At 52.9% G+C, this 24888-nt stretch overlaps 1 protein-coding gene across 3 annotated transcripts in view; it reads left to right on the top strand.

Moving 5' to 3' along the window:
- LOC144933031 (seizure protein 6 homolog) overlaps positions 1 to 24888 on the top strand; it is a 74393-nt gene that overhangs the window by 22289 nt on the left and 27216 nt on the right. For 2 of the 3 annotated variants that reach the window (XM_078857481.1, XM_078857479.1), the window contains exons 2-4: positions 4441 to 5799; positions 6621 to 6754; positions 15012 to 15204. In XM_078857481.1, the coding sequence (XP_078713607.1) occupies positions 4441 to 5799; positions 6621 to 6754; positions 15012 to 15204 (1686 nt within the window). The remainder of the gene's footprint in view (positions 1 to 4440; positions 5800 to 6620; positions 6755 to 15011; positions 15205 to 24888) is intronic. The other variant, XM_078857480.1, reaches the window with a different exon arrangement.

The following is a 24888-nucleotide window of genomic DNA, read 5'->3' as shown; positions in this document are numbered from 1 at the left end:
TCTCTAGAATTGTAAATGTTGTGCTGAACTAGTAACGAATTGGCATGTTTTGTTGATGTGACAAACCTTACTAATTGGCTGTGTTGGGTGGTGGCGGGTTAAACGACAAATTAATATTTGCGCGATCTCACCCAAAAAAACCCTCATGGTTTATCTCTGATTTTTAATAGGTCGTGAGTGTTGCGGAAGATATCTCGGTGAAAAAAAAAACATTCTCCACAGAATGCACGAATTGAAAAGGTGACCTCAGTAATTGCGAATAACTGTGCTGTGCATTGTTACCACGTAAGTAATAAAATGATTGTGCAGGGTTATATCGTGTCATCATCATCATCATAATCAATGACGAGCCATTCAGACGAGACAGAAGGCAGCAGCCCGGGCGGTGAGCCGCCGCCACCGACAATTGCCCCCCTCCCCAAGCTCTGCAGATCTATATATATATTAATATATTTTCAGCCAATTAATGAGTGTTTATTCAACACTGTACCTTCGCACAAACACAAGAGGAAGGTCCCCCTCCCCTCCGGTTTAGTTTCACTCGACCGCAAGGGCAAGTGCGGTTAGCGAGCACCTAATGAAGGCTGGCGCAGTCCCCAAGGAGGTGCTGTGGGCAGGACGATGCCTGACCACATTTGTATCCCAAATGCTAATGAAGTAGATCAATATATTGTACCATGTGATTCTGTCCCGTGGCCTCCTGCACCCTTAGCCTGGCACATCAGTCAACCCGTGACCTCCTGCCAGCTGTGTGCCTTTTGGCACTCCGCTCGACAGCCTCAAAGTGCAACCCAGCCTGGCGCGGGCGCTGTGGCGATGTCACCGTCATTTCATGCGAACGGCGGCTGCTGCTGTTGTTCGTGATGTCGTTTGGCCTTTGAGGGAGCTTCCAGAGATGTTTTTTTTTAAACAAAGCAAATGCGGTGCACTTTGGTTATGGTAATGATATGGTGTGTTTGTTTATTTGTTTGTTCATGAAATCTATAAATACATAGTCATATTAATAATTGCATTTTTTAGTATCTAATTTCACATATAAAAAAAAAATCAGGCTTCAGCTGACCTTGACAAACCTTGACGTAGGAATCCTACCCATGTTGAAGTGGCGTTCATATTATCAAACTTAGTGGGGGGTTTTTTTGTTGCTGTTGTTCGTAGCCAATTGAAAGAGACGCGAATTTGTTTGTTGGCGATGCGCCGTGGGAGCTGAGCCAGCGGTGGCTCGAGACGCTTCGCGGGTGAAACTTTGTCGCTTGTCGATGTCGAAATTGGCCGCGAAAGCTCTTCGGCCGCCGGCGAGGCAGAGGAGCCTTGTCGGTCAGAATTTGGTCGACAACGGTAAACAGCTTTGTGAGAGTGACAATCTCGTCGGGTGACGGAAGGCTTCGTGACAAAAAAAAATTTGGCTTAAAACAACTACGACTACGTGGGCCTAACCCAAAAACACTAAATCCACATCGGGCGCGCTAAGAGATATCGAACGCAATATAAATGTCCAGCCGCAAATGCGGCGCTGACTCGGCAACCGCCGCCACCACGTGTTTTGTGGGCCGCAGACGTCGTAGCTCAAGGGCCCCGAAAACGAGAAGGGAAATCTGCGTCTCGGCCGCGACGCCCGGGTGACGTTCCCGGCCGTCGACGGTGACGGAGTCTTGATTTAAAAATTAATTGACCTTTCCGTTTAAGGGATAATATTTTTTTTGGTAAATACTGACCATTAAAAACACCCGCTTGTGGCGAGCGCGTTTCTGGGCAGATGTGGAGGGCGCCCCATTTTCGTTGGCAATCCGTGCCGGGCCCTGCCGCTCACGGCCACGCACGCGAAGAGAATGCAATTTTCACGCTCCAAAATAAAACCTGGAAGCTGTCGCCGTGGCGATTGCCCCGTTACCCGAGGTCATCGGCACGCTCGGGAGACGAGGGGGCCTGTCGCCTGCCAATTAAAAGGGGTGGAGACCGAGCTAAGTTAATTAGAATCTAAAACAAAATTGCCCACGGACAAAGAAAGAGACACCGTTAGCTTGTAATTGCCTGGTGCGGGGCGGCGGGGGGGCAGCGGAGTGTGGTGCAGCGCCCGGGGCTGGAAAGAAACTGTTGGGCGCGGTTCCGCCATAGGTGAGCAGCTCGCTCGCTGTTCATAACGAGCGCCGCTAACGAGCGGATGGGCCACCGGGGGCTTCGTGCGGAAAAACCCACAGCGCGGTTTCTCGGGTTCGTCGTTCTCCCGGCAAGCGCAACCTTCACACTGCGCCCATTCGTTCCACGGCCAGGGTTGATCGCCGCGTTGCCGGACCGCGAGCGACTGCTTTTGTGCAGTGGCGCGCCGACTGTGTGGCCCCCTTTTAATAATTGGTTCAGTTCATTCCATTACCGTTATTTCGCCGGTGTGATCTTGTTCACTATTTGAATCGATCGGTGAGCACACATCATTACGTCTCTTGGCACACACACACCCCCCCTTGACTTGTGTTCCACACTCTTTGTCCACCTTTGCTCGATGTGACGAAAACAGAAGATGGCAAGGAGGATTGGGGGGGGGGGTGACGGTTTGTCAGCGTCTGTTCCCACGCGGGCGACGTGAGCTTTGCTACATCGCCACTTCGCCGAGCCCTTTTTTGTGTGAGATGCTCGCGATGTGATTTGGAGTTGTGCTCTGCAGTGTTATTCGACGAATGATTTTAAACATTTATCTCAAGCCCTCAACTGCTCGGTAAATTGCACCGAGCTCAAAGCTTGCGAGGTGGCAGTGGGGATAGGTGGCGGGGGGGGGAGCTGGTGGTGCCAGAAATGTGGTGTGTATTATTGATGACCTCGTGGTTTTGATGTGTTTTCAGTGTTCGAATGTCCGGCCCGCCTTGCATTCCTTGCTTTTGAAGAGTGATATATTTAATTTTACATTTTTATACTCTGCCCTTGAAAGGAAAATATATATATCTCATTTTTAAAAAATTCATCCTGCCCTGGTGCATTAATCCTGCCCCGGTGCATTAATTTTTAACGATGTAAAATTAAGCCCTTTGTGTTTTGCCACCTTCACAAATTTCAAAATTACCCATAAATTATCATTGATAGCGACGGCCTCTTTCCAGCTCCCACAATTCCCAGGTTTATTTGCGTGAGAGAGGGAGGTATGGTGCCTCGGGGGGGAGGGGGGGTGATGGAGGGGGATTGGGGGGCTCTCGGCTGGTTATAAATAAACCGACTCCATATCCCAAACCGAGCATTTCGGAGGTGACGCCGATAAAGCCGTCCCCGAGAGAGGAAGCAAGACAGACCGGCTCTGCGAGCGGCGGATTCGGAGCTCGGCAATTGAGCCATCTCCTAAAGAACAAAATGGACGTCATCTAACGGGAGGAGGCGGCGGAGAGGGGAGGTGGGGCTGGCGTTGTTGTCACCCAGATTTTGATTCGCCGAGTGTTGGACGATCCACTGCGTCGCGGGTCGATGTCGATGAGAAAATGGTGGGCGACGTTCGTCTCCACCCGGTGAATAACGCCACCGAGAGGCTGACCCTTAAGCTCTTGACGGGTTTGCTTGAATCCCTTGATAGGCCGGTGGGAGAGTTGAAAAAGAGGTCACGAGGTCAAAGTACACAAACGACGAATGCGGGGCTGGTGCTCGTCTCTTTTTGGCAGGCCCGAGGACACCGTTTGGAAATTCCACATTACTGTGCCAGAGTTTATCCCCAATGTAGCCACTGTCGACTTGCCACAAAGTGGTTCACATCTTATTGGTCCCAGAGCGTAGATTATGATCTTGCTGGACCCAACAAGCCCTCGACCATAATAGTCCGGCCCGCAACCACGCCACTGTGAATTGAGATTCCTTGAATGCCGCCACATGGACAGAACACAGTTTTAATCAACGCTAGCACCAATCAATTCCTGCGATTAATTGGTGTAATTAATCAGCTCGTAATGTTTCACCCCCCCACCTTCCCCCCCACCCCCCACAGCGACTTGGTTAATAATCACGATTTAGGGAGGGTCGTGATTTGTTTTGAGAAGTGATTGTTATCGTCTTAGTTCTACCGTCCCGATTGTATTTCTCCTTGTTCTATCTCTCCCCCTCTCAAGTGCACACTTGTGTGCGTTCCGTTTGACCCCAATTTATCACGATTGGCTACGTAAGGTGTGAAAGAAGTTCGACACACATACACATATATGCAGGGGAACATTCGGATAACGTGGCGTGCATCAACCTCGGCGCGCATTGTTAACCGCATCGCCACGGTAATATTCTACGCACGCGTCGCGAGCAACAATTTACTTTAATCGATCCACTCGTACACATTCAGTGTACCTAACACCAAACAATTAAGACTCATCGGGAAGAACGGGGGCCCAGTGGTTTAATCGCCACGCTTTTAAACATTTACCCGGCGCAAAATGCCAAGTGCACTCCTTTGCAATGCAATTGTTTGTCTTCCCCGTCGCTCAGTGTTTTCTTTTCGAACAGACGGGAGCGACGAGCCCATCCCCACGGCGTCCTCCTCCACGTCCCCAGCCACGTCTGCCACGGAGGACGACGAGGCCTCGGTGCTCACCGTGACCTCGGTGACCTCCAGCCAGACGGTGCAGCCCAGCTCCGGCACGCAGCGGATGCAGCCGGGGCTGCCGGCCATCGCCAGCGGCTCGGCGCTCTCTGACCTCGTGCACCGCTCCCTGCTCAAGAAGGACTTCCTGGGCCGCGAGCCGTTCTTCAGCCAGCAGAACGCCGGCCGTCTCGTCGCATCGCTCGAGAGCGCCAAGCGCGAGGGCGGCCGCTTCACGAACCCCCGCGACCCCGAGAGCGCCGACAAACCCGCCGGCGAAAAGCCCAGCCGCGATGACGACGACAATGACAACAACAACCGACGCGACGACGGTCACGGCAGCGACGACGGCAATGACAAGGAGGCCCTGGCGGCTGCCATGGCGACTACGGTGCTGACCACCACGGTCACCACGCCAACACAGCAGACCAAGCTCCAGATTTCCAACTCCGGGCAGACGGCGGCAGCGCCGGCGGTGGCAACGGCGGTGGCGGTGGCGTCGGCGGCGGCAGGCACGACGTATGGAACCACCACTGAAGTTTTCACCACGGCTCGTAGCGCTGGCGCGGCAGGGCCCGGCGCTCGACGTGGTGGCGGTGGCGGCATCGTCCCGGCTCGCACGACGGCCAAGCGGCAGGACGCCACCTGGGCCACGCGCGCCCCAGCCCAGCCGACCCTGCCCACTGAGCCGCCGGGCGACTACGCAGCTACGCACGCGCGCACCCGGCTCGTCACTGCCGCAGACCCCACAGGGACGACGCGCGATGCCGTCGGCAAGGCCCTGGCCGACGAGGAGCGAAGCGGCCCGGAGGAGCCGGAGCGTGGCGACGACGTCACTCCGCCGGGCGATGGGGCGACTAGGAGTGGCAGCCTTGCCCCTCTGAGCGCAGCCGCCACCACCGGCGCCGCCGCCGTTGCTACAAACGAGGGCGGTGATGGCAAAGCTGCTCCCACGGCAACGGTTGGCGTAGAGGAGCGTCCGACCGAAACGAGTCCCGTGGCTGAGGCGGTGCTGCCGGAGATGGACAAGGATGAGTCGCTGGGGGTCGCGACCGAGGCGGTCGGACGGCCGGAGGTCACCGCGACTGTCGCTGCTGCTACTGCCGCTGCTGCCGCTGCGGAGGAAGAGGAGGAGGACGACGCCCTGTCAAGCGACGTTCACCCAGACGGCGACGCGGCCACGTCCGCCGTGACCGATGCCGACGAGGAGACGACCACCACCACCATCATCACCACGACCATCATCACCACCGTGCAGACGCCAGGTAAACGCGGTGCCGCGATTTTCGGGACTGGAGGGGGGGGGGATTGGTGGAGGCAGTGACGGTGAAGGCAGCCGCACGTGGGCCCGCCCGCCTGCCCAGCCTCGGCATTTGGGTGATCGTGACAGTGGCGGTAGCAATTTACCGTTTTGAAGATGTTGAACCTGGCATCGGTGAATGTGACTTATCGAAAATAATTGTTACGATGCTCGCGATAGCGGTGACGATCATTGTGATCTCCGTGGATGATGATCTTTTACCGCATGCTGATACATTTTTGGAGACGATCATTTTGGATGGTCATGAATGGTCTAAGATGGTAAAGATGATGGTGATGATGGTGATGACAATGATTTATCAGAGATTTCTTCAAAGATTACACAATACCTCCGAGACAGCACGATTGTGTCAATGCGTGATGATTCGCGTAGTCGCGGCCTGGTTCGTGCTGCCTCTAACTTCCTCTCTTTTTTCACCTCCTATAAAGAAGGGCCGTTGCCTGAAACGTCACCCATTCTATATTTTTACTTCCTTAAGTCCACTGTAAGTCGATCGGGGCAGGTCGTGTGTGGTGGGGCAAAGTGTGGGTACGTCCAAAAAATACCCGATTGCAGTCTCGTCGTGGAAGCGCCTTTCCGCTTTCCGCCAGCAGTGGCATGACCAAGCAGTTGCACGGCTGCACCTTTACATGTTTGAGCAAAGCGGTGAGACGACGCCTTCCCGAAATCCTCGTGGCTTGTGAATCGGCGCTAACTCGTCAATCCCCCCCCCCCCTCCTTTGTCGTCCGCTCCGCCGCCCCACCCTCCTGGGCCTCCACCACCAGTGCCGTGCAACATGAACTACACAGGCCCCGACGGCTACATCGACTCGCCCGATTCGCCGGGGTTTCCCTACTTCAGCAGCCTGGACTGCACCTACACCGTGACGGTGTACACCGGCTACGGCGTCGAGCTGCAGGTGAGGAGGGCCTCGCAGCCGTGGGCCGCGCTTCCCCTTGCAACTCAAAAAATCTATAAATTTATACAGAGTGGGGATCAGGCGTTTCCACGGCCGTTATAAATATCTGGCCCAAGTCGCGCCAGTCCGTTTCAAGCCTGGCTCGATTCTTGTAGCGAAACGTCCGGAACGGTGCGGCTGTTATAGACCCCCCCCCCCTCCCCCGAAGGTTCGAGAGGCAGCAGCAGCAGCAGGATTCGTACGTGCAACTTTCCGATCGCGAGTTCTGCGGGCGATTGTCGCGGCCTCGCGGTGCCGTGTAAATACCACGTTTGTGCGTCAACTCTACAAATACGTCGACTACTACTACGCACCGTCCGCTTCGTAGTGGACTTTGTTCGCAGGGATAGGCCATTGTCGTCTGCGCTCGCGGTTCAAATTTGAAAAATGTTGAAAAGCCCAAGCAAAATGTTGACAACTGTACAAGACGTTCGCTGGAGTATCCACCCGGCATCATCAAGTGTTCAACAATAACTCAGGCTTATCTTAAAATGTTGAGCATTTTACATACACTAAGATCTAACCCGAATTATGAATCAATCATATTGTGAAGCGTAATTTTTAGTCACGAATGCCTACAGATGAAGTTACCATCAACACACACCTGCACCAACATCTGCACCAACACCCGCACCAACACCCGCACCAGCACTCTCACTCTCACCAACACCCGCAACGTCGTAAAATAAGAACGAAATGTTTGCCGATGCTCTGCGGGACGGCACACTTCACGGGCTGACTGCGGCTATGGGGAGCGCTCTCTACGCAAGCGTCGGCGCCGGACAACGCTTTTGAGCGTGCGCAGCGGCGGCGGCTGTTGTTGTTTTTTCTCCTTCACCGTCCGTCCCTGCTGCAGCGGCCATAAATTTTAGAGCAAACGGGAGAACGCGCGGACGCGCGCGGCCCGCGTAATGAGATGCCGGGTGGCGGCGTTGCGCAGTGCGTCACTCTCGGAGCGCATCTCTGCCGGCATTTGCCGCTCGCTCGCTCGCTCGCTGTTGATCCTGCCTGCTTCGCCTGCTCGCGGGGGTTTCTTTATTGCAACCGGTACGGTCCCGATACCTGCTTCAAATCCTCTCTGCATACAGCGCAAAAAAAAATGCAGGGGGGGGTGGAGGGGGGAGGGAGGGAGGCACGGGGAGCCGTGGGGGGAATTACCGGAGTCCAAAATGCAGATTAATCAGATTTAGCACGGTTGGCTACGTAGGGTGCGAAAGAAGTTCAACGATACGAATTTGCTGTGTCAGATGAGGGATTTGGAGAGTGCAGGGAGTGTGCGGGGAAAGATGCGAGCACCGAAAGATGGACGGAGTGCGGGGAGCGAGAGACAAGGATTGGGGTTTAAGGGTCCGGAGAGAGAGAGAGAGATGTGCAGGGAGAGAGATAAGATGGTTATAGTTGAGTGCAGGGAGAGATACGAGAACAAGGGAGAGAGAGGATAAGCAGTGGCGGAGTTCAGCTAGAGACGCATATGCTGGAAGAGAGATGATGATGACGATGAGATGAATATCGTTGAGTGTTGGGACATAATAGAGCAGGGAGAGCGATTAATGCTGGCAGTACAGGGAGTGAGAGATAAGCAAAGGGGAGATGTTAATTAAGCAAGAGAGAGATTAATGCGGGGCGATGGATGATACACGATTCGTAGTCGCTGGATTTTCCTCGAGCACTCAGTCGAGCGCTTCACCCACACGGGAACGTTCCCCGTCGCGTCAAAAAAACGGCACGGGGCCCTCTCCCCCAACGGCTTTCATTTTCGACGTCGGCCACGAAGACAAAAGTCCGCGACGCTCCCCCCCCCCCTCGCACATCACCGCGAGGGAGCGGAATAAAATTTGGTGAACCGTTACCACCGAGTGCGCACACACACACAGAGTGGAGGGGCAAGTGCTGTTAGCGAGCACCTACGCAGGCCAGAATGGCGCACGAGAGGGTGGGTGGTCATCAACACCACGCCTAGCCACCTTTGCATCACCAGTGGCGGTACTCGCACACGCACGGAATTCCGTCGAGAAAACGCACGCACGCATCGCCGGTAACGGTTGCTCGGCATGGCTCAGCCGGTCGGCGTTTTTCCGTCCGCCGCTGCCGGGTCTCAGGAGGCGCGTGCGGCCACTTCGCTCCACAAGCCGCCTGCTTCTCGTCGTGTCACGCAATGGCCACGTGCCGCGCTTCGTTTCCCTGGCCAATGACATCCCCGTCATGTCCGCGAGTCCTATTTACCGGCGCCAAACTTCCTTTGCCCGATCCGGTTTTCTTTTCTTTTTCCCAATCGAGCGATTTGCCCGAGACCCGGCAGCCGCCGGAGCGTCATTCGAATCGGAGATGCGGAGTCGGGATCTCGAGTCCGGCTCCACGCGTTGTGTTTTCTTTCGATCAACGCCACGATTTTCACCGCGCGACGACCCCAGTGTTTTTGGGCTCTGCTGCTCTTTGTGGCTGGGGGGGGGGGTGAAGTTTCACTCCGGTCGCTCGCTCCGCTGTCATTATTCAGTCGCGTCTTTGACAACTCTGCCATGGCTACGAGAATAGTTATCGTTCCCGTGAACTTCACACGTTGATGCCTCCGCCGGCGTTGAGGGCTCTTCCCACCGGATTCACCGGCGTTCAACTCTCATGTCGCACAATGAACATTCCTCCGCCTCCGTCTATCCTCGCGCCGCTCGACTTTGCCACTTGCTCCCTCCCGGCGACTCGTTGCTCCGAGTTCCTGTAACCCTGCGCCGGTTCAACAAACACGTCGCACTTTGCACTGCTGCCCCGCCGTTCATGGCTTTCAGGCCATCGCGACCGTGTTATATTTAAATAAATAAATCGTGATTCAAAGGCACTGTTTGTTCCGAGGATGAAACCCATACGCTGGAATGGACATGTGCCGTCGTCATAGATTTAAATTTTTATATATATAATCATTGACTTTGCAGTTTGCAGTGACTGGCTTGGACCGGCTGGGTGCTCGAATTCCATCATCATCAGGCCTCTGGTCAATCCACTGTGGGAATGGAGGCCACCCCGAGCCGTCGCCACGATTCCGTAGCGAGTCGCCAAGCAGCTGCCAACGAGCCGAGTTAATGGCTCCATTTCTCCGCGGTGCGCATGCAGGCGTTCTCCCTGCAGGGCCAGCGGAGAGTTGTAACAATCCGAGTTTACTGTTATCATTATTTTTATTATTATTGACGATTACATTTGTTTACCGGGTAGGCCTCACCGAGTCTCAAGACTCTTGCTAAGTTTTTTGCTGCAGTGTGACGATTGACATGCATTTGCCAACCCACTAATTTGCTGTGTAACTTTGCAAATTTTTGCTCGTTCTGGGCCATCTCCGATTAGCACGGTTGGCAACTTACAGTGCGAAAGAAGTTAAATATGCATACATGATGCCGGCAACACCCTTTTTTTTAAACTCCACCGGTTCTTTAACGTCCACCGTGAGAAGCAAACGATGGGTTTTGATGGCCCAATGCGCGCCTGCAGTACTATCCAGGGCGGCCGCGAGGCCTCGAACCGCGAAACTTCTGCAACGAGTGGCAAGCCCCGCCACTGCCGCTGCCACCACCGCCACGTGACCGAGCTGCGGCTGCGGGGCTAGGCGGATGCGAGAGGGAATTGTGTAAAGCAGCGGGAGGTGGGAAATTACCATCGAAATTTCCATCGCGAGGGAGGTGGGAAGATTTTGGGGGGGGGGGGGGGGAATGCGAAAACCTCAGCGCCGTTGTGAAATTGGAGTTGCTTAACCACTCAACCTTCCGACCCCCCCCCCAAGCGCAAAAACAATGCCAAGCGGGGGTCAGGGTGTTGATGAAGTGATTTTTACATAAACAACAGTTCAGCAAATCATTGTCAACGTCATTTTGGCATCGTTCAGCAATAATGTTGGTTTTGGATGTGGCCTCAATGTCACGGCTTTTTCCTCGGGTGGAATCTCTCATCCAGGAATCCCTGCCGCTGCTCAGTGTCTGTGGGAGATGGCCAATAAATGGCACCACAGGTTTGAGGCAAAATAATCTAAAATATATGAACAAAAACACGTAGATTCTAACATCGTAAATTATTCACATACACTCAGCAAGCACCTTACCCACACAAACGCACGAATTTACGACGTGAACCACAAATGCCTCGCGTCACCCCGCGCTGACGTGAGGCGTCGCTGATACCAGAAACACAGCAGCAAATGTCGCGTGGCTTTGCGCGAAGGCATCACTGTGGAAAATGCCCAAAAAACACACAATCACCGACTGCGGGGAAAATAAAAAAAAGAACCCATTTGTGCCAGCACAGCTGCGACGTCCGCCAGCCGCGATGACACGGCTAATTTGCCTCGATGGCTCAGTTTGGCAGAAAGACGTCGTTCGGGGGGTTGGGGGGGGGGAGCTGTCGGTTTCCATGGAAATCTCTGCCGGGGCCGGCGATTCCCTAGAAAAAATGTCACTCTCCCTTCCCAAGTGCGCGGCAAAATGAGGAGCGGAGTTTCTGGCACCGGCCACCACCAGTGACTGCTCCTCACATCTTCGTGCGGAGACCATGAGTGCAAGCCTGGCGTGCATGCGAGCTTGGCGCGTGCGCGTGTGCCTGGCACGAGCCTGGCGCGTGTGTGGCACGTGTGTGGCACGTGTGCCTGGTGCGTGCGTGGCACGTGTGCGAGCCTGGCGCGTGTGCGCGCGTGCGGCAGCTGCTTTCGTTCGGCGGTGCCCAGATGGTGGCGAGGAAATCTGGCGAGGGGTCGCGATCTCATTCCGCGCAGCCCTTCAGCAGCCCCGACGGGGGGGCACGCGCACAGCCCCGCTGCGCGGTTTTGGTCAGTGATTAAATTTTCTTTTTTTAAAGTTAATTTGTTGCCGCAGAAGGACCTCTGACCTCACGAACACCTGCCCCCCAGCGGATTTGTATTTTGTCGTTTTTTAACAACCTCACGAAGCGTCGGTGGATCGCTCCGCTCCACGGGGCCTTTCTGCGCGCATCAGCCGCCGCTCGTTCCTGGCTACTTTTTTGATTTTTCAGATTTTGCTTCGTCCTCTTGAGTTTTATGGACCTTTGCCACAATCCACGGCTGGACGAAGGGCCGCCTCCTATCACGCCATGTCGGTCATAGTGGGTTGTTTGATGGTACTTCACCACGCTGGCCAGCACTGAATAATCCATAATCAAACGCTGCTCCTGGATAACGTTAGTCTCGTCCACAGAGCCAATTGTGCGATTGGATGAAAACAATTTAAAATTTTACGCGGCTGAAAAAAAATATCATTCATTTTATTATCTTTAATGCTCCACGGTACGGGATGTGTGGCTTCAGAAGGGTGGGGTGGGACTCTCAACCAGCCTCTCCGACACTGCGGGGTCGGTTCAAACGTAACAACACGTGACCAAGTGCATTCTGGTTCAACCGAATTGGTGCCCCCACCACCCCACATCGCCAACGTTTTTTCATCCTCCTCCCACTCCTCTTGCTCATCCCTCTTTATCATCCTCCTCCTCGAGTTCCTCGTCTCTCCTTCTTCCTCCTTGCTCCACTTACTCATCTTCTGCGAGGACCGTTCCTGACCCTGGCTCGTCTCGCCACCCGTCGTCTCCGGAGGGAGGGTTTCGCAAAGCGGTGCTGCCTCTTCGGCTTGGCCGGCGCGACCCTCGTGCGCGCGCCAGAAAAAAAATTAAACCCACGGACGATCGCGTTCACCGCCGCCGCCTCCGAGCAGCGCGTCCCCTGCCGGTGATCGCCACCGAGCTCCCAAAGGGCAGCGACCGTCAAGGGCCGCCGGGGAAAATCGAAATGGCGATGTTGGACCCTCGATCGAGAGACTCACTAGCGCGTCCTGCCCTGCTCCACAGCAGGCACCTTGCCCCCCCAAACCCCCCCCCCTCCCCACGACCCCCCCCCTCTCCCTGCCCACTGTTCACTAAAGACATTCTTCTCCACAAGAACGATTGTTCAAAGACAGTTTCCCTTCTTCTTGGTTCTTTCAGTAAAGTCACGTAAAAGGGAAATACCCTGAGGACGGCTGCTGGCGTTGTGGCCGAAACGTCGTGAGAATTATTTTATTATTTTTATTTTTATTATTTTATTATTTCCCTTCTACGTGACTTTACCGAAAGAACCAAGAAGATGAATCCCTGCAGTCACGAAAGCTTTAAATCGAAATGTATAGTTTCCCTCGTTTGGGCTCGCGGTCGAAACGTCTGACTGACGCTTGTCACGAGCGCGGACGATGGGTGCTGTGGACGTCGCGGCGGACGTTTGGGGAATGCTGCGCCAAGCGATCCGTGGGGCTGTGGTGGATGGTGGAGGGGGGGGGACGGGGGGGTTAACGCTAAAGGGGGGGCTGGGGCGGGGGACGTGGGCGGGGGGACCTTCGTGTAAGAGATGTCACAAAGCCGCCGACGTCGGTGCCACGGATGTTGAGGAGCGGCTGCGGCTGTTCTCACGGGAGGGTGAATCCGTGGCGGGGAGCGGTGGTGACAAATTGGTGGCAAGGTCGCAGACACACACACACACACAACGGTTGTCAGCAGTTTTGTGTTAAAGTTTAAACTTTATTCTGTTTAATGAGGTGAGAACTCCAAGAGACCTGTCGGATAGTCTCATTTGCAATTGACCTGGGTCACCAAAAATGCCAAAAGCAATAATGTAAAAAGCAAAAACGGCAATGAAGTCTGTGGAAATCAGAAAAAATTAAAAAGCGATGCACGCACACACACACACACGAACAAGATAACATCACATGGAGACCATGTCGCCGTGGAAACGACGGCGCGTGTGCAGCTGCGAGAGGATCGCTGGAAGCATGCAAGTGAATCGCGATCATTTAAATTCTGCTGCACGCTAGGTGAGAGGGCCTCACCGCAGGGTTTAGGTCAAACTGCTTGATGACGGTGATCGCAAAGATGATGACGACGACAATGACGATAACGATGATGATGATGATGATAACGACGACGATAACGATGACGTTGGTGATCCACAGCCTGCTCCGCGCCTCGCCTCGCAAGCCGCGCGCAAATTGGCCCAAGCGTCTGCAGGAAATGAGACGAGTCTTGTGCTCCCGTCTCTGACCCTGTCACGCTCGTGCGGAACTGTGAGCGCCCGACTAAAGGCTCGTGTCGCACACGCGGTAAACGGCACGTGATTGACAGCACCAGCACGTGGGTGACAGCACGCAGGGGCCCGCATGAATGGGAAACGGTGGCGTATTGGTGAGCGCACCGCACTACGAACCCCGTTGTTTCTACCTCGAGTCCCGGTCACGACCAATCGCAATGGTGAATGCCTGAACCTGTCCTGGGGCCTCTCCTATACGAGTATCAGCACTGGGGAGACAAAGGCAGCCGTGTATGGGGTTGACAATTCTCACCCCCTCGTGAGTTCCTACGGAGGGTAACGTGGGCTGGTGGAGCAGCAACGGCCGCAGCAGCAGCGGCATAATTCTCGTGACGCATCGCGCACTCACCTCGCATTTTGATCTCCGTTGGCAATTAGGTGACCTTTTCACAATGTGCTGCCCTGCTCACCTATCATCTGCTGGACAGAAGACGCCGAGATACGTTGAACCTTTGCTGTTGTCCGGCTGTCGGTGCGAGACCGGCTCCACGGGGGGTCACACAGGGACTCCGTGCGGAAAAGAGAGGAGGCTCCCTTGCCTGTAAGATCGCCAGTTCACCAGCATCGATTGAAGCAAGCCTGGCGGTCTGCTTATGAGATGCCGCGTGATGAAAACCGGTCCACACTTTGTGCTCGTCTCGAAACTGTGATGCTGAATTGATGCACTCCCAGAAGGCCGTGCGGCTGATGGCTCGTGTTAGAAATGCTTTTTTTTTTCTTTTACTTGGAGACTTTTGTTCGCTCGTCTATTTTGACTTGGCAGGGAGGGCTGCCGCGGCAGGGTGATACGGCGACGACGCTTATCGTCATTGTTATCGTGTGTTTGCTTTATGTTTGACAACAAAAATATCTCCCCAACGAAATGTACATTTGAAATAATAAGCTCATTCATTTGTGTCGCAATTAAATGCCGATTGCCCGTTATGATAAAAAATGTAACAGTACTGCAGTCATAATTTCCCATCGTCCATTTAATAGTTCTGTTACTTATTGTGCAATGAACGAGCATTAGAGATTGTAAAGCTGCGAGGATTTGAAGGGGTTTTAGCAGGTTTATGTCGAGTGAGCTTCAGTAAGAAACTCAACACGATCGTCCTACTATACACCCTGCCTGTGTCTGTCCAGGTCAAGACCCTGAACCTGGTGGAGGGCGAAGTGTTGTCCATCTACAGCATCCTCGACGGCCGCCCCCTCGTGCTGGCCAATCAGACGCTGCTCGTCGAGGGCCAGGTGATCCGGAGTCCGACCAATCAAGTGTCGGTTCATTTCCAGAGTTTCCAGATCGGAGTGCCGGGCTCGTTCCGATTCCACTACCAAGGTGAGTTGCGGCTGCAGGAGGATCCTGTCATTCGATGTTTGCTCATTCCATCATTTGATACCAATGTTGTGTTTTTTTTCATCTGAATATATCATATGCAACGATTACAAACGAAGATAAGATGGCGAATACTGAAGTCAGGTCGCCTTTGGTCATTTGGTAGCCACAGAAATAATGGTCGACTTTGCGTAATTTGATGAGTTCTATTTCTCTCCATTCTTAAGCCTCAGCTCTAATCGCGATTATCAATTACTGACGCGATTTGTCCTCCTCCGCGTTCCCCACGTTGCTTTTTCCTCCGTTTTGCTTGAGTCGTCTCAAGAGGCCGCGGTCCGCACCCCGCGTCTGCTTGACGAAGACACGTTTTGGTGTCGTCGGGATTGGAGGGGAGGGCCTTATGACGCCAAAGAGACTTTCGCGAATGGTTAGGGGCTGTCAATAAATGACGTCACGCACCTAGGGGGGGAGGGTGTCAGACATTTGTGATGATGTGTGACGATGGGGGGGGGGGGGGGGTTTGAGAAACGTGACGTCACATGAAAAGGCGCAACTTTAAATAAATATAGACAACACGTTCTACTTAATTAAATAGACTTTTGAATAAATGTTTTCTCCTACAACATCAGAGTGCAGCGCCACATTAAATTCGCACTACAATGACAATAGTTTAAAGCGATTTGAAGCATGTTTTTTTTTTTGGGAGGGGGGGGCAGAGCTTTGTGACGTCATATTTGAGGGGGGGTCTGACTTTTTGTGACGCCGTGTGACGAAGGGGGGGGGGGCAAAATTCGTCCAAAATCGCGTGACGTCATTTATGGACGCTCCTGCGATTTTTTTTTTCTTTTTTAAATCACCATTTCGGTTACTGGGGCCGTAAGGGCCACAGCGTGGAGCCACTGAAAGGAGAATTGGGAGAGCTGTAATGTTATTCCGCGGGTATAATGCGGTGTTTACACACGCGAGATGGTGGAACTCTGGGTCCCTTCTCCCCCCCCGCCCCACTCATCTTGTGGAGATGTGCTAGGCGGTGCCTTTGTCCACGGCGCTCTACAACAATTATAAAACTGTGACAGTGGTTGAGACGAGGACTGTGGGGGTTATTAAAAGTGGTTGCTGTAGTTACGCCAAAGCATTATTGCCCGGCAAGTGAATCCACTCTAGTGTAAACGCACTACACGTCGGATAGTGAATAATCGTAACAACAGTAATCCTGTAATCACGACCTATGGCCAAATCACCCGGAAGGCACCCGATCTTGTCACATTTCTAAAGCGAAGCAGGAGTTGATCCTGGATACTTTGTGGATGGGAGACCACCACCATGCCAATAGGAGGCTGTCACAGGCTTCTGCTACTGCTGTCGGGCGACAGAAGGCAGTGCGGCAAGATCCATCATTGTACTGCACTCTCTATGCTCCCACGTCTATGCTCTCCACTTTCACCACCCGGCACTGAATCGTTGCGGTGACATCCGGTCACATATTTACACCGCAGGGCGAGAGGCACGCAAACTGCACGATATACAGGCGTTAGGGGTAGTTAACGTCTCACCACCACAACCAACACGGCTTAGGCAGACCTTAATCCAGAAGTGGATTGACTACATTTCTGCAAAATGAGATACATTGTAAGCTTAACTGCAGCCAAAAAAAATCGTAAAGAAAGTCCAATCTATTTACACAATCTCAATGGACCTCCTGTAACCGCATAAGATACCGAATTGGTAATGTGTGGGCAATGAAATCTAATTCAATCACAGGAAGGATTTTGCCCAAAACCGTACAGCATTCATTCCATGTGCAAGCGCTATTTTTAAAAAAATCAAGTAATTTTCAACCATCGCCCCCCCCCTCCGGCCTGCGCGCTGTGCGTGTGGGGAGGGCTGAACCGTGCCACTGTCGGCGCGATCCCAATCCTCCGCCTCGGCGCTCCTCCAGACCCAGCGGCGCTCCGCCTCAAAAGCCCTTCCCAAATTTGCAACGACAAAAAAATCACGAATGGCCCCGGTGGCCCCACGATGGCGCCTTTATCAGAGGGTCGCATTTATCCATCGCGCCAGCTACCTCGGCGGTGGCACAGAGCCCAGCCGGATCTCCTAGAGGTCGCCCCACAACACCACGGATCCGTGGATAGATATGCTACAACCGGCCATTATGAACCCGTCCGTCCGCCTTCCACCCCACCCCTCCCACCCCCTCCTACAGATTCACGTCTTTTTTGTTCCATTACGAACGCGGCTCCCTGTGACCAACGCCTGCGGCCAGACTGGTGCTGGTTGCCGGCTCCTGTGGGCTCTGCTTTGCATTGGGGGGGGGGCGGCTGCTGACGTGATTATAGATAATACACGAAGCCTCCCAGATAATACACGAAGCGTTCTAGATAATACACAAAACGTCTTAAATAATATCTTGATTTGAAGCTTTCGTGACTGCAGGAATCCATACTCTTTGGTTCTTTCGGTAAAGTCATGTCGGTATGAAATAAAATAAATCACGACGTTTCGGGCGCAACACAAGCATCCGTCATCAGGTGGGAAAGCCTTGCTTTTAATACCTATGTGACTTCACCGAAAGAGCCAACGAGTATGTCTTAGATAACACACGAAGCATCCTAGATAATACACCAAGCATCCTAGATAGTACACCAAGCATCCTAGATAATACACCAAGCATCCTAGATAATACACGAAGCATCGCGGATTAAACGGGAAGTGGGGGGGGCACAAGATGTCCCCATTCCCCCACCGCCACCCTCCCTCCCCCACCCCAACCCCAAATTTTGGATTGAGGCGGAAAACCCTTCATGTCCCTCCGAGCTTAATTGACAGGGGAAGACCCCCTTGGCTAATTGACAGGGGAAGACCCCCTTGGCTAATTGACAAGACCCCTCCTTGGCTAATTGGCAGAACCCCTGCTTGGTTAATTGGCAGAACCCCTCATTGGCTAATTGACAGGAGCTCCAACTGGCTTGTTGACCATTTAGTCACCGAAGTTAATTAATGCCAGGGCTTGAATCGCACGGTGGCCTTGAGCCCTGGAGTGTTTGATTGCCCTGTCGTAGGAACATTTGACCACAGTCCCCGGCATTTGAACATTTTCCATTATTTCTTCGTTCGGCGTATTAACGTGGGCCGGCCGTCTTCGGAGTGGCCAAAGAGACATATTTTATCGCGGTTATACAGAGCACTGAATTACGGCTGTGTTTAGACGAGTTATAGATCGAAATTGTGATTTTAATCATCTCAACAGTGCTGTTAGTTTAGCCTTTAACCAGATTTTAAAAAAAAACATTCTGGGATGTGAAGAATGGAATATTGATTTAGTCCGTAATGTCACGCTTTATTACATCAGGACGCTTTCAAAATTGCTAATGAAAAGCATCAATCCTTCCTTTATACAGTGCGCGTAACACGACAAAAATCGAGACGCGTATGACGAAGGCATATTTATTTCGAATAATATTTTTATTTTTGCGACTCCGCTTCCAATTACGCGTACCAACAACAACTAACATTGACCTATAAAAAGAATAATATGATAATAATAATAACAATACTTTTCAGACTATCAGGTAGGCGTGACCTCATTAATGCCGTTATTTTGTGGAAAATTACCGGGTAGGGCAACGGCACACTCCCCACTGGGCGCGCTTGCGACCTTCCTGTTAGCGGCGCGTCGGTGCGAGCAGCTCATTGGGAGTCGTGCAGCGTGCGCCGTGTGAACGTGCGGCGTGTCAACGTGCGTGTGTGCGTGCGTCCCACATACACGCGCATGTGCGTGTGCATACGTACGAGGCGCAAGCGGGACGCACACACGTACACACGTTCGTGCGTGCACCAGCTGCCTCTTCCTCTCGAGACGTCGCCGACCCTGATGCCTACCGCCCCCACAAATCCCCCCACCACCACAACCCCTTACAACCCATCCCCACCCCACTCCCTCCACCACGGACCACCAGCGAGGCAAACGCCCTCGCGCTTGCCAATAGTGGCAGTCGTGTAGCGCGTGTGCATGCGTTTATCTGTGTGTGCAATGGTGCATTTGTGCCTGTATGCATGCATGTGTGTGTGTGCATGGGGAGCGGTGGGGTAGCGGTTAGCACGCTGCGCTACAAACCTGGAGACCCGGGTTCGATTCCCGCTCACGGCCAGCACCAGTGACGATTATCTGAACTGGTCCTGAGCCTTCCCTAGGTCGACTCAGCCTCAAATGAGTACCTGGTGCAGTGTAGAAACATCGCCACTCGGGAGACAAAGGGGGCCGGGCGTGGTGTTGGCTGTGCCGGCCTTTTTAGGTGCTCGCTAACAGCACTTGCCCCTATAGTCTGTTAAGGCTATACGGGGGATCTTTGTGCGCATCGTGAGTCGTGCAGCGCCGATTATTTTTACGGGGGGGGGGGGGGGGGGCTGTGAGGTGGCCAGGGCAGGGCATTGCAATCAGCCGGGTTTATAGTAAATCCATCTGTGCGGGACTTTCAGTACTGTATTAGCCCATTCGTGTGCGCATGCGTGGGCTATGTGTGGGCTATGTGTGGGCTATGTGTGGGCTATGTGTGGGCTATTTGCGGGCTACTCCGGTTTCCTCCTCCCGTGTGCCTAAACGTGCCTTAAAGAGCAATTGGGCAGAACATTGCAACGCAGCACCCTTCCAGAACCGAGTCTTGATAACCTAATGAGGCTTGCCTCGATAATCAAACGGCCCTGCGGTGTTTTAATGCCATCGCAGTATCAGCTTACAGCGTGTGCGCGAACGTCGCGTCCGCTCGCGTTTGTTTGTTGTGACTTGCTCCGCCTGGCCGCGAAAGTGGAGGCCTCTCCGAATTGTGGCAGTGCGCTGGGTTTTATGAGCCGTGCTCCGTGCGGTCGGCTTCATTATCCCCTTGTGTCTGCAGGCAGGCCCAGAGAAATGACGCCGCTTGGAGCTCATTGTTATTGGGGAGCCTGGCTTGATGGTAGCAGTGGTAATCTGTCAATTGCAGTTAAGGAACCGGGAGAGAGTGCCCCCCCCCACCCCCAGGGTTCCCCGCACACACACACACACACCAGTTTGTACAACTGGCAGAAATAAACAGCTCCATGTGTCATGTCGCGGCCAGCCCCCTAATGCCAGAATGTTCAAAGACAATTTTTTTTTTTAAACAACGACGATAAAAAAAAATTCCGACCAACCTTTGCGCATGCGTGAACCTTACAGCGGACAACCTCGACGATTTAACATACAGTCGCGATCAGAAACAGCAATCGTGCTGTGACGGTTCCACCTGAAGACCGAAGCTTGTGTTGCCTCCGAAACGTCGTGATTTTTATTTTATTTTTATTTTGCTGCTGATACACTTGGGCTACGCCCATCTCCAAACCTTTGTAAACAGTTTGCCTTTAGAGGCTAACCCCTTTTCCTGATGACGACCGCTTTGTGTTGCGATCGAAACGTCGTGATATTTTTATTCACTTTATTTGTATTATTATCTTTTCGATCTACGTGACTTTACCGAAAGAACCAAAGAATGTGATCAGTAGCGACCTTGTGCCGACTTTCAGCACCAAGGACAGCTCCTGCTGCTGAATATATGAAGGGAAATAACATGCTGGCCTTTTGAGTCTTAATGGGAGTGGAGTTTTGTTTTATTGCTTTGCACTTAAGATGCCCTATAAACCAAAGGCTCTTTGTTCTCCTCGTTGGCTGAAATCGTAGCGACGGCCTGAATTACCTATTAGCAGCGATTGCTGTTTTGTTTTTAGACAGCCACTTAAAGAAAATAATTAAACTGAATTTAGAATGTGCAAATTACACACATGCGACACGAACCCAGCATGAACCGTGAGAGTGCGTGTGACAGGGTCTGAGATAATCGTGGCTCTGAATTCTTCCCCTCCCCCCCCCCCAAAACTGCTCAATGCCTTCTCTGTAAACGTCCGTGCGTCCTCTTGATTGGCTGTGTCGAGCCAGACACGGCAGCGTTGCTCCCTTCATTTGCGCCGTTGCAGGTCTCCGAGTCGCATAAATAAATAAATGGTCATCAATTCTTATCCGCCACTGCACTCGCGAAATCAAGCCGCACTCTTTCGAAGGCCTCTCTTTTTTTAATCGTCTTTTCTGACCGCGCAAGCTGCGTTCGCAATGGCAAAGAGGGCGCTCGCCATTTGTTAACGAGAAGCAATCGAAATATTTGTTTGCAAAGGACATTGCCGGCGGCGGCAGCAGTAACCGCGGCCAACAGCCAGCGGCGGCAGCATCATCCTGACAAGGAGGGCTCTTTCATTGTTTGATTCGAGTTGTGCATCACGATCCCAGCAATCGCCCGCTAACCCTCCCGCCCACCGTACCCGCAGCTGAACGAACGTATTTGCTTCACAATGAAACGTGCAGTAAACTCCGGAATAAGACGCAACGCAAAACGGCCGTACGATCATACACACGAACATACGCGTGGATAAATGAGTCGATAACGAACGCGTGAATGTTTTCTCTGTCGAAAATGCTCACGCTTATTCTGCTGGGCTGCAGCTGCTTCTGCTGTTTGCTGCGTGCGCTGCCTGCAGATCAGCTTCCCGAGTGTGCGGGGGTGGGGATGAGGGCCGGGCGATGCTGTGCACTGGACTGCCCTGCTCACTAACCCGACCCTCCATTTTGCTGTAGCCACGAGCTGTTAATTCCGCACGTCCTGGCGTGGAGGATGTTTAGCGGCCATAGCCAAACGTGTTTGTGTTTTTTTTTGTATTTAAACAGGTAGTGACGGGGGGGGCGGTAGCCTAGTGGCTAACGCAGTGCACTACTAACCCAGCGACCCGAGTTAAATTCCCGCTCATGACCAATCTGTGGTGGTTATTTGAACCTTTGAACCTGTATTGGGTCTCTCCCCTAGGTCGACTCGGCCTTAAGAAATGAGCACCTGGTGCTGTGTATAAACATAAGCACTGGGGAGACAAAGGTGGCCGGGTGCGATGCTGGCCATCCACCCCCTCGTGTGCTGTGCCGGCCCCAGCAATCTGTTGAGGCTAAAATGGCGATCTCTGCCTATTGTTCATGTGGTGAGTAGTTGTGGTTCATGAACTGTGCTAGGATATGATGTTGTGGGTTCAATCTCGACCCTGATGCCTGTATATTTACAGTTTGCATGTTCTCCCCGCGGTCGCGTGGATTTTTCTCCAGGTCCTCCGGTATTTCCCTCCACATTTAGAAACGTGCGCTTGAAGTAGTTGGCTGCTATAAACGTTCACATGATAGGCCAATTAGTTTGTGGCTAGGCCGCTTCTGAAAAAAATTATCTATAGAGTTCGGTGAGCCTTAGCTAGTAAAATGAAATAAATGGTTTCGTTTAGTGTGTGTGGTTGTGAGTGTGCGGTGGTTCTTGTCGTTTATCCCAGCAGTTTATTTCCGCACGTCATCTCATAAGGAAGTGGCATTTGTTGCCACCTGGGGAGAGGGAGGTGACTTTTAGCGGCTTGTATTTTGCAGCGCCTTTTATGATTCCATTTTGGGATCTCGCTGCACCTCCGTCGTAAACGAAGCCCGGATGGGAATCTCGTACTCGAGGAAATATTTACCGACGCCATAAATGCAGCCAGTGCCTTTCCTTTCTTAGAAATGTTAAATCTTTATTTTGGTTTGCTCCTTCACCGAGGAGCGCTTTCCTGTTGCGTTCGATTTGAAGGTGGCGGCGGCGGCGGTTCCGCGGGTATCCGCGCGGTGCGCTCACGGGGATTTAATTTGTGTTCGTTCTCCGTTCACCCGCCGCCCCCAAAAAGCGCATTTGTCGACATTCAAATCGCTTTGCCGAGCGTCAAACGGGCAGGAGGTCCCCCTCACGATGGAGGCGAAGAGTCGCCGCCGCATTATCCGAGCGACGCCGCGAGCAGCACTCGGGGCGAACAAGCTTGGCAGCTCAAGTGGCGAACCTTGCAACAACAACAACAACAACAAAAACCCTCAAACAGGCAAATGGTGGTTCATTTGCCTGCCACATATTAACCACAATACCTTGCCGATCTCGTCAAGGGACATAAACCACTTCCTCATATCGGAAGGAAGGGAGTTCCAGACGGCCGCAGAAGTGCATCTGAAAGCGCGAGATGCCGTGGCCGTCTTTGTTCGACGGTTAGCCGAAATCCACTGCGAGGATGATTGATAATGATTGGAATGATGATGGTGCTGGGAGGTTTTGCGTGAAAACCGTCCGTGATCCGGCTGAGACCATAACCCCACCGTACTTGGGAACACGCTCTCGTCGCGGGCGGCTCAATCCCCAAATCGAAATCCAACGGAGGCGGATCTAGACACCTCCCACGGAGCGTGGGGGTGGTGGACCCTCATTGTAAAAGAAATATGCAGTGTCTTTTCTCTGATAAGTAAAATATCAACTTCACATCTCGAAGGGGGGGGGGTGGGTGGGCGGGTGATGGGTATTCCTCCGCCTTCACCCTCCCGCCCCCCTGGATGTACCACTGGAATCCGGGATCTCCGCAGTGTCGGCTCGGCGCTCCCATTCAGAAAAGTTTCCCATCGAGCCACGCCACCTCCCCCCCCAGCCCCCCCCAGCCCCCCCAGCCCCCCCCCCCCCCAGCCCCCCACCCCCTTTCACCGTCGCTCAGCGTGAGTGATGTGGGCCCTGTGAGAGCGTGCGGCGGCACCATCTGTAATTTAAGCAAAAGTGAAAATATCGACGACTTGCCGAGGCAATCCGTCTGATTGATTGAGAGGTTTGCTCGGGCTCCGGTTTAAACTCCCCGCGTCTGCTTGGGCGCCTTGAGCCGACACCGTTTTGAGATTTGCTTCATTTCTTTTTGCTTGTCGCTCACCCGTGGGGGAAATGCTGACGTGCTCCGTCCACTTTATAGATACGTCCGGCACCTCTTCGAAAACTGAACTATTGAACTAGACAGTTTTATTTCATTATTTTATCAGTTAAGACCCACTGAGCTATGTAGCTCTTTGTCAGGAACGACCTGGCCACAAATGATAGCTCAACCAAGTAGCCTCTAACGTGGAAAGTTATAGCAGCCAAATACTCTAAAGGTATGCTGTTGATTCTAAATGTTGAGGGAAAAACCGGAGGACCCCGAGAAAAATCCACGCAACCACGGGGAGAACATGCAAACTCCAAATATATAGAAGGCATCAGGGTGGAACCCACGGCCTCCTGTATACCAGACGAGGTAGTTAACATCTCACCACCGTGGTACCCTTCACCCACGTGTCACCGCTCGTGCCGGCGTCTGCATCACAGGCAACAAAGTTAACGTCTTTTTCGGCCGTCCTCAATCCACACAAATTATTCCACTTACAATTTTGTTGCTTGCTCTTCTTTGGTTTGACTGATTGATGGATGGAGGTAATTTCAACCGGGGGTTGAAAAACTCGTCGAAACTTCGAGCCTCTATTTTCAAGGCATAGCTGAGTCAACAGGTGACGACCGATACATTGCATTATTCTACAGACCTGATGTGGAAAGCCAACATATATAAGAAATCAAAACCAAGTTGCATGACTGATTTTTTGAACATTAATTCTCAAAACAATCGACAAAATAGTGTTTGTCGGCCCTCTCTCCATCCACCGCTGGATGAAGGCCTCCCTATGGCGTGTCAGTCACGGGAATGATTTTACTAAGCTTCGCCATGCTGCTCAGTGTGGGTCGATGATTGGTGGGGGGGTAAACCCAGGACCGGTTTAGATGTCACTCAGCACTG

This window comes from Lampetra fluviatilis, chromosome 6 (genome assembly GCF_964198595.1).
Source record: "Lampetra fluviatilis chromosome 6, kcLamFluv1.1, whole genome shotgun sequence".
NCBI lineage: Eukaryota > Metazoa > Chordata > Hyperoartia > Petromyzontiformes > Petromyzontidae > Lampetra > Lampetra fluviatilis.
Note: the sequence above shows the minus strand (reverse complement) of the source record. Positions and strands in the feature narration are given on the sequence as shown.